This window comes from Magnolia sinica, chromosome 10 (genome assembly GCF_029962835.1).
Source record: "Magnolia sinica isolate HGM2019 chromosome 10, MsV1, whole genome shotgun sequence".
Classification (NCBI taxonomy): domain Eukaryota; kingdom Viridiplantae; phylum Streptophyta; class Magnoliopsida; order Magnoliales; family Magnoliaceae; genus Magnolia; species Magnolia sinica.
In genome coordinates, this window is record NC_080582.1 from 10,546,352 (window position 1) to 10,556,542 (window position 10,191).

The window sequence follows — 10,191 nt, forward strand, 5'->3', positions numbered from 1 at the left end:
TCACGTAGTGTTGTAGCCCACTCAAACTTTGGATATATGTTTCAATTTTGCCCTCATTCCCTAATATGATCTGGAAAAACAGATGGACTGATTGGATAATGCACATACATCATGGTGGGCCCCACGGTTTACTTGGTATGCAATTCAGCTTCCCCCTATCTGTTGAATGGCTCTCTCACATGCTTCTCACATGAAGATTGGAACCAAGGTTTGAAATGGATGTTTACACAAGGTATTATTCATCCACCGCTGATGCGATACCATCATATGTTGCCATGATTCGGCTGTTTCGGGTTTGATACAGAACCGATAAACCTGTATAGTTTGCGGGTTTATGGACTATACTTCAAACCTTGATTGGAACCATGACCCTTTGTAAACAGGTGATACATACAAAATAAAGATGAAAAACCGTCGATAACTGAGCTACTGATTCACTCTCTTCAACTGATTAGCTCGATTCACATCTCCACTCTGTTGATAACCCAAATCAGGCCCAAGTCACAGTTCGAAATGTTGCTCAGTCAGTCTGCTCATCTCATCAGCCAATTTTGAAGTGAGTCGATCAGTTAGAACTATAGTTTGGTTTTCCCCACCTGGGCCCCGGAGTTTACCATCACTGGAAGAAAGAAATTTAACTAGGCAAAGCGCCTGTATTAAAATAACAGAACTGTGACTAGTGGGATAATCTTTTTCCATGGTGAGGATGAGTTGACCTCCAGATTTCACCGGGCGTTGATCAGACAGCTTTTTTTAATAATTTTTTTTAGACGCACCTGACACACACCCATGCACTAGTGGGATTTCACCACCTATGGGTATCGAACCCAGTCCTGTTGAAACTCCTTAAGAGTCTACCACTGAGCTAAGGACTCGAACCCTTTTTTACTTTTTCTTGCCCAGACACAGCTTCCATGGGAGAAGTTCATCAAAATAAGGATGTCCGCTAGTATTTCGCTGGGGTACACATCAAAGTGGGCCTTTGTAAATCAAAATCCCTTCCACTGTAGTAATATAAACCATGGAGATCGCCCTGCCCGATATCAGTCAAGCTATCGCGCAGTAGTAAAGGTTGATGGGCATGGACCTGATTTGGGAGCTGAGTTAGTAAAATGGTGGTGTGTATCCATGAAGAGTAAGGCCAAAATCATGCCCACGCCAACGTTGGGTACTCCTGGCTAGATATGGGCCTGTAATACAGGCCCATGAATTGGGCAAAATGTTTCTATCATGTCCAGTACTAGCAAAAGAACACGACTGTCTATGACTTCAAATTAGAAATAGCAAAGGGTAGAGTCAGCTAACCGAACCAGGCCTATTAAATGAGTTGGGGTTTGGGTCAGGCTACCGTTTAAAGAAATGGATCCAGATGGCCCACCCGAATAAGTAGCCACGAGACCCAACCCAACCCTTCCTGCGGGCCGCCCTAGTCATACTTTTAGACCCAGATTCCGTTATTGAACTTTGAGTTGGGTCGGGGTCAAGTCGGGTTGAGCATGGGTCAAGGATGGCCAACTTGTCTGAGCTTGGAACCACAGACCACCGCCTGAGTTGCCGGAGTCCTGAAACGACTCAGCATCAGATGAGTCTATCCGAGTTGCCGAGCCAGAAACACGCGATGACAATTAAACAGATCAAGTCGGGTTCGGCTTGGACCTGACCCAAACCCAATCTGTTGCCAACCTTACAAACCGCTGTTCTTGGGCCTGAAATCAAAGGCCCAATTACTGGAAAGTCTCAATCCATGCAGGACTTTTAGGCTCACTTAAAAAGTGGGCCATTCAAAGCAAAGCCCAGATAAACACAGATAACAAAAGGTACTTTTATTACACATTGCATGGGGGAAGAGTCTTTTTCTTCTTAGCAACGGTTGAAACTTATATCAGGCAAGGAGGAGATTCAAGACCAGACCCACCAGCCCAACGACTCGCTGGCCACGGCTGCCTGGTTCTGTTGATCAGCAGCTGCGAAGACGTCCGGGAAATACATCCTGTTGTCGTCACTTCCGTCTTCTTCTTCTTCAGACTGGACCCCATTGATTGCCGTTCCCACGCCGTAGTCTTCAGGGAAGTAGGAATCGACGCTTTCGACAAGCAGCTGCGGGCCATCCTCATCGACAACAGCGCTCCCGACGCTGCCCGAGCTCAGTCGGTCTTCCACCTTCACACTGACATGAGCGTCGGAAGCGACCACATTCTCCGACGGGGGGTCGGCTTTCGGGCCCACCGACAGCGCCTCATTGGCCTGCAGTTTCTCAGTTAAAGAGACCACCTGCACACGAGATGCCATGCAAAGCCCGTTCATGAACAAATTACGAAAATGCAGCTAAACCTATGGCCCATTCAAGAAATGAGAGTTTATTTGATACTCTGGCAGAGTCTAGCACTTCATGCGCAGGCACTCAGAAATTGAACATTCACTGCCTCAAATTCAAATTGGATGACACTTTTTAATTAGACATCTGACATGTACACATGACACTTTTTAATTGAACAATTTTATAATTATAAAATAGCAAGCAATTCAAGTCTTCTAATTTGAACAACTTGTACGGAGTGAATGTTTTTCAAAAGTAATTATGTAAAATAAAACTAAACTTAAGTACTAGACTCTAGTGACCATTTTAAAAAATGGTGGTGACTCATCTTCTTCAAATATGACACTCATGTATAGCCATCCAGACCGTTCAAGCTGTTGGGGCACATTGTGGATGGACCAAATCTCTGGAATCACATTGATCAAGAAATCCTAACCACCCAATGAATAGCTATCAAAGACAGCCCAAAAGCAAAATAATGAGCAGTCCATGTTCCATTGGCAAATCAGATGGTCCATATCATCTCATAACTGTAATTTTTCAGTTATACTTCAATAAACAAGTGAGTAATTTGAATGATTTGGATCGCCTTACAACTGCACCACAACTGTTGCCTGTGGCTGTAAATCAAAGTTCTAAAACTGGCAGACTCAACCAGAAGCTTGTACGAGTCAACTCGACAAGATTTTGAGCCGACTCATTAGGAAAATCGGTTCTGAAGGTGACTCAACTCAGAAAGACTCATCTAGCCGACTCGATAACTCCATTCGCACCGACAAGATTCGTGGTGGCTCGAGCTGAGTCACTCACTTTGTTAAGGCCAGTTTTTAACAAAATTAAGGGGTGGCAAGCGAATCAAACCACAACCTTCAGGAGATGAACCAGCACTCCTAACCAATATCAAGTTGAATGCGGTCGAGTCATCGAGTCAACCCAAGCCCACGAGCATCGAGTCAAGTTGGGTTTTTGGGCTTTAAACTATGCTGTAAATAGACTAGAACTGGACCATGCAAGATCAAAAGTTTAAATAGGCCCAGCTCAACATCTGGCCCGAAACAACTAGCCCGCTCGATGACAGCTGCGCCATCTTTCAATCTAACATGCTACTTGGACAGGTCATCCATACTGCTAGCAGGACGAATGATTGAGCTGGGTCTTTCAGTCTAAAGATGATTTGGAACAAAAATCAGTCCATTCATCTAAATCCAATGGGCCACCTCTCCAAAATCAATGGACAATGAACAATCTGACTCAACATAGAGGTGTGGCCCACCCAATGAATGAATGGATCTACTCAATCATGATGGGGCCCACCATTTCATTTTTCGTTGTATCAGTTGCATGTTAGCAGGACGAATAATCCTACATCACAAGCTGCGAGTGACGCCATGACCGGGCCTCAAAACACAATCTAAGCCCGGCCCACAACGGGCCCAGCGCAATTATTCGGACTGAATTGCCCTCACCCATTAAATGAATACCCATCAAACATTTCATAAAAATCTACGCTAGAGATCAGATGAACGGACAGTGTTACCTCCGATCTGAGCCGTTCATTCTCTTTCTTGACATTGTCGTAGTCGGCAATGAGGGCTTCGTAGGACGATCGGAGGACATCGTAGTCCCTCTCAAGCTGCTTGTTCTTCCACCGGGCCCGCCTGTTCTGGAACCAAACGGCGACCTGCCTGGGTTGGAGCCCAAGCTTCTTAGCCAGCTGGGTCTTGCGCTCTGGCTCCAGCTTGTTCTCTGCCTCGAAGCTCCTTTCAAGCAGGTGCACCTTAAAGCACCGGAACATTAAAAGGTTGGGATATGGTAGTCATTCTCAACAAAGATAAGGGTATCTTTGGAAAAGGAAAAAAGCAATTTTCTATTCTTTTTCTTTTTTTTCTTAAAAAAAATAATCTTGAATTATACTTATATTCTCGTGCCGATATTCGAAAAAGAAAAAGTAAAATCGCGTATATTTTACCCAAAAAGGAATACAGAAAAAAATTTGATGCTCTGGCTTGGTATGATGGATGATACGCAGGCACTTAGAAATTGGACACGTGGCATATAAGTAGTCGAATTGAACCGTCCATATTATGTTGGCCACTGTAGATGTATTATTAACAGAAAAATAAGCTTATTTGATTATCTTATTATCCGATTGGTGGGCATTTATTGGACGGTTGGGAATCAAGAATATCGAACGGTTCTATTTCTACAAAAACGTGTCTACGAATCAGAGATTAGGATTGTTCAACTGATCGGATCTTGGGATATCATGATTTGGGGATAGTGGCATGCAGAATCTAGTCGGTGTCATCTAAGCTAATATATGCCACGTCTAGGATTATTACGTGCCTGCGTATCAAGCTTCATGCTCAGCTTGAGTATCATCAAAAGGAAAATTAGATACTCTGGAGGGTGTGATGGATGATAGGCAAGCGCTTAGAAATTGTGTACGAGGCATGTAGGCTATTCAAATTAAGCTGTCCAAATCGTGGGTTTCATTTTAGATGTATGATGAAGTATAAACTATGTTTATTGGATTATCTTACTGTCGGATTGGTGGACATTTATTGGACGGTTGAAAGATAAATAATCCAACGGTCCTGTTTCAACGAACGAGGGGCCACGAATCAAATGTTATGATTGTCCAGACAATCTGATTTTGGGAAGGTGGCTTATCCTCATCTGGTTGCACGATTTAGTCAGTTTAATATGAGCTATGTGTGACGCATGTTCAATTTATGGGTGCCTGTGTATCGAGCGTCGTACACTGCCAGAGTATAGCTTACCCAATGGATCCATGAACAGGACTCGCGCGCGTGAGACTGAAAGCGTTCCTCACAGCACACATGCCAACGAAGAACACGTGGGCGAGATCAGGACATTAAATCACGTGGGCCCTGCTGTGAAGATCCTGGAACAGAAGGAAGCGGATTGCCTGTGACCCCGGCCACAGATTCCTTTGTCCAGGGCTGTGTGGGGCCCACAGAAATGCCCGTGACAAATCCACTCCGTCCATCTGTTTTTAAAGACTACATTAGGACAGGATTCTAAAAATCAGACAGATCCAAAATTCAGGTGGGCCATACCACGTGAAAGTGGGGATTGAACACCTGGGGTGACAGAAGTTGTATCAGGATGATATCCTACCGTTCATCTGAGTGGTAATAACGCTATGAACGGTTTGGATGGAACATAAACATCATGGTCAGCTCCAGCAAGGTTTCAACAGTGGAAGTTTCTGTTCCCACTGTTTCGTAGGTGCAGCCCACCTGAGTTTTGGAACTGCCTGATTTTTAGAATCCTGTACAATTGTGGTCTTTCAAAACAGATGGACGGATGGTTTTGATACGGACATCTCTGTGGGCCCCACAGCGAGGTGGGGCCACAGTGCAGAGATCAAACGGATAGGATGCCAGGGTTATCCGATTGGTTGCAATTAACAGATAGATGAAATATATTGGTATATGCCCAACCCACTATCAAGCCCACTATTTGGACGGTCCAGATTGAGTTCCCACTTGATGGGCCGTTGAGTTTTCAATCGGGTGGTTCAAATTCAACTATAAATACGCATGACCATCATCATCCTTTCGGTGCGTGTGTTAGACAGTGGCCCATCCACAGAAGATGGATGGTTCAGATCATACATCCATCTCTGCAGATCGGCGCAGCGAATGAACGGTTATGATTCTCCATCTCACCTGCTCGGGTGTGAGGCGGCGTTTCTTTTCTGGCAGATGGTGATCATCCTCGTAATACTCTTCTTCGATTTCTTCGCGCGATGTGAAGAAGGGACGCTTTTTCAACGCTTCTTCCATGCTAAGAAGCACAGTTCTAGGGCCTGCATGTATCAAGAAGTTGGGTCTAAATGTCAATTACATCATCCAGTTTGTAGTTCGCACACATCTACGCGCGGGTAGAAGTGTTAGACTTGCACGCGTATAGGACATCCGACCCGTTCATCAAGTGGGGCCCACGTTGCATATCACTGAGTATGGTAAAACATCAGTGTTTTCGATTTAAAAAAACATGCAAGTTGAGAACGGACGGTGTAAAAACTTGCATGATTATTTAGACGGTGTGAACTGACTGAATATATATGTGGGGCCCAGCTAATGAATCGATTGGATCGATTGGGCTTATTTTCACCCCATCGTATGGACCACCTCTTTAAACGGCTCGGATGTTCCACACACGTGTGAAATCTCATTCACGCAAAAAAATTCAGTCTGGGTGTATGCAAATGGCAGGACCCACGGTATGAAATCTGGACCAGTTATCTGGTGCATCCGACCGTGGATGGACACTTCCCAAAAAATCTCAGCCATGGATCAACATAACCCTTTCAATTTATACCCCACTGATAGACGGTTGAGATCAGAAATGCAACAACGGTCCACAGTCCAGTAAAAAGAATCCCAACTCCCAATTCGATCTGGAAGATTTTCGAGCATGGTCCCTCGATCCAAGGTGGGACGCAACAACCAATGGTCCGGATTGCCGGATCATGGGCCCCACTAGCCCAAAGTCAAAGCTCACATATATTTACAAAGACCCATGCCGTCATAGGCCAACGTGGTTATCGAACGGCCGTTATAACAGCGACTTGGAAAGAAAGTGGTATTCCAAGTGCCGTTATAACAGTTGAAAATACCGTTAAGAGCTTGCGTCCACAACGAATAGACGGTCCATTAATAAATCTGGACCGTCCATTAGGTCCAGCATATATTTCATGTGTCAGGATGCAAAGATCACACTCATTGGGTGATCCCAACCATCCGATTAGAAGCTTATAAATCCAACGACCAAGATTGGTTACATCAAACTAGGTCCCATCAACAATTCAAGCTAGCAATTTGTTGGATTCCATCGTGAACTGCCTATGTTTCTGAAGAATCACTTTCCTCCGGCAATCCAAGCCGTCACATGCACGGCCAGGAAAACGGACGGCCAAAAACATAACATAATTCAAGATGGATCAGATCATCCGGTTGGTTTATGGACCACACGCCTACGATAGTTTGCAACCGTTGGTAAAATGGAGACCATTCATTCTACTCAAATATGGCATTGATGTACTTATCCAGACCATCCAAATTGTGGGCCACCTGGTGGATGGTCCATATCTATAAAATCAAGCAATCATAACCGTCCAATTAATGGCCATCAAATGGATTGTTAAAAGTAGAATAGTGAATTGTCCAAATTCAAAGAAATTTCTCTTATTCTCCATCCGGAGTGGACTCAGCTATTTGGACGGTCCAGATTACCATAAAACTACGCCATACGTACGAAAATCATCAGCCGTTATAACGAAATTAACGAATCCGTTTGGCGTTATAACGGCTCGTGAAAACGACGACTGAAAAGATGAAAGTTGCAGCTATAGCAGCTTAAAGATAACGGCCGTCTGCTGTGGTTATTCACGTAAAAAAGAACGTAAGATAAGGGTAAAATGGGAAAGAGAATATCACCTCGGAAAACCCGATCTCCGTTCCCTACGAAGAGCATGTTTCCATGGCAGGAACCGTCGAACAAAAACCCGCTGGAATCCATCCCGGTGTGTCAGATCGGGAAAAAAGAACCCCCTCCTTTTTGATAGAATGCCCCTCCTTTTCTACACTAATTAGAAGATCATGATCTTGTGGCGGAAGAAACTCGTGCTCCACAGCAATCGAGTCGGGGTCTGCAACGGCGAGATGGAAACTCCCATCACGAAGAGAGGAAACCGATTTCCGGGCGGTTTTCCGGCAGGTGTGTCAGATGGTGGGACGCGTAGAGAGAGACGAGAGGGAGAGGAAGAGAGAGTAAGAGATTGGATTTCGTAGGTAGGTAGCTGAAAGAAGGGAAGAGGTTGTGAGAGAGGCTGCTTGGTCGGGATCTGACACAACGGCGACGGGGAGCTATTTTCCGGCGTGGGAGGTTTTTTTGCAAGTGGGGACTAAATTTTGGAAGAAGGAACGGTGGGGTTTATTTATAGCCGACGGAAGGGTTGGAAATGACGAAAATGCCCTTTGCATTTTCAAGGGAACTTTTTAATTGACCAAAACACCCTTGGAAACTATATAATTTCCCGAACCTGGGGAGATGTGTTGTCTGATACATGGCCCCGGCCTCGAAATCGGATTGCGTACTGAGTTACTCAGTACTCTCTTATCGTACAAGTAAACTCTGTGGGGACCAGTTTGAATGTATTTAGTTTATCCACACCGTCCATACGTTTTTTCGGATCATTTTAACGGTTGAACCCAAAATTTAAGCTTATCCAAATCTCAAGTGGACCATACCATAAGAAATAATAGAAATAATGATTTCCACCGTTGAAAGATTTATAGGTTCTACAGTGATTTTTATTTTCCATCCAACCTTTTTATATGATGACACAAACATGGATTAAGGGGAAAAAACAAATATAAGCTTAATCCAAAACTTCTATAGCCCCCGAGATTTTTTCAACGGTAGACATTCAATTCACACTATTTTCTGTGGTGTGGTTCATTAAAGATTTGGATGTATTTTATTTTCGTTTTAAAGATCTAAAATTATCTTATAAAATGGATGAACGAATTCGATCACGGTGGACCCAACAGACTTTACTAAGTACGCTAAGTACTGAGTTACACGGTACGCAATCTGCTTCTGCGTCGCTGAACAGTCTACGCGGGTTTCAATTCGAACGATTTCACGTGTGCACCACGTGCGGGGGCGCGGCTTCCACCGACGTGCGTGGGACCGCTGCGTAGGCGGATTAGATACTGACAGGTTGAGTAGCGAGACTCGCTACTGAAGTGACGTCACCAAGTTATGTGGACCCCACTATGATGCATTTGTTGTATCCACCACGCACATTCATTTGGATATATTATTTCAAGGCATGACCCAGAGAACGTGGCAGATCCAAAGTTATAGTGGACCCCACCAAAGAAAACAGTGAGAAGATTAATGACCACCGTTGAAACCTTCCTAAGGCCCACCATGACGTTTTTTTCGAAATCCAACCTGTTCAAAAGTTTAAAAAGACATTAAAAAAGGGAAAACACAGATATTAGCTTGATGGAAAACTTTTGTGGCCTTTAGAAGTTTTTAATGGTGGTATCACTCTCCCCACTGTTTTCTGTGGTGGGGTCCACTGGAGCTTTGGATGTGACTCATTCTTTGGATCTTACCCTTAAATGATCTCTCCGGATGGATGGACGGCGTGGATACAAAACATACATCATGGTGGGGCCATAGAAATTGGTGACGTCACTTCAGTAGCAGTCTCGCTACTCAACTTGTCAGTAGCCAATCCGCGCCCCCACCTTGATGTACGTGGCTGCATGCATACGGAAACGGATTGGCTACTCCGCCTGGCACCAGACAATGGCTGGTGGTTGGGGTTCTGTGGCCCCACCATGATGCATTTGTTTCATCCATGCTGTCGATCTATTTTTCTAGATCATTTTATGCTATGAGACAAAAATTAGGTATATTCTTATCTCAAAAGGACCACATTACAGGAATAGTGTTGAATGAACGTGGACCATTCAAAACTTTTTGGGGCAGTAAAAGTTTTGGATCAAGCTGATCTTTGTTTTTTTCCTTCATCTGGGTCTGCATGACCTAATCAACAGATTGGATTTCAAATAAACAGTACAATGGGCCTTTGGAGGATTTTAATGCTAGATATCCGTTCACTATTTTTCCTGTGGTGTAGTCTACCTGATATTTATATCCCTCTCATTTTTGGTATCAAGCCATAAAATGATCTTTAAAAATGGATGAACGAAATGGATGAAACGCATATATCATGGTGAGGCCCACATAGCACCGACTACCAGCCAGCCGTGCTGGTGTAAGGGAGTAGCCAATGCGTTTCTCATACATTCCGTCCATCT

The 10,191-nt window shown here is 44.2% G+C and overlaps 1 protein-coding gene across 1 annotated transcript; it reads right to left on the reverse strand.

Annotated features, from left to right (window-relative positions):
- Positions 1 to 1,808: 1,808 nt before the first annotated feature.
- Positions 1,809 to 8,257, reverse strand: LOC131257955 (homeobox-leucine zipper protein HAT5). The gene is made up of 4 exons (XM_058258935.1): positions 7,789 to 8,257; positions 6,016 to 6,155; positions 3,855 to 4,094; positions 1,809 to 2,271 (listed from the first exon to the last, which is right to left on the reverse strand). Exons 1-4 carry the CDS (start codon positions 7,868 to 7,870, stop codon positions 1,900 to 1,902), a joined length of 834 nt encoding a protein of 277 aa, XP_058114918.1. The 5' UTR covers positions 7,871 to 8,257; the 3' UTR covers positions 1,809 to 1,899.
- Positions 8,258 to 10,191: the final 1,934 nt, after the last annotated feature.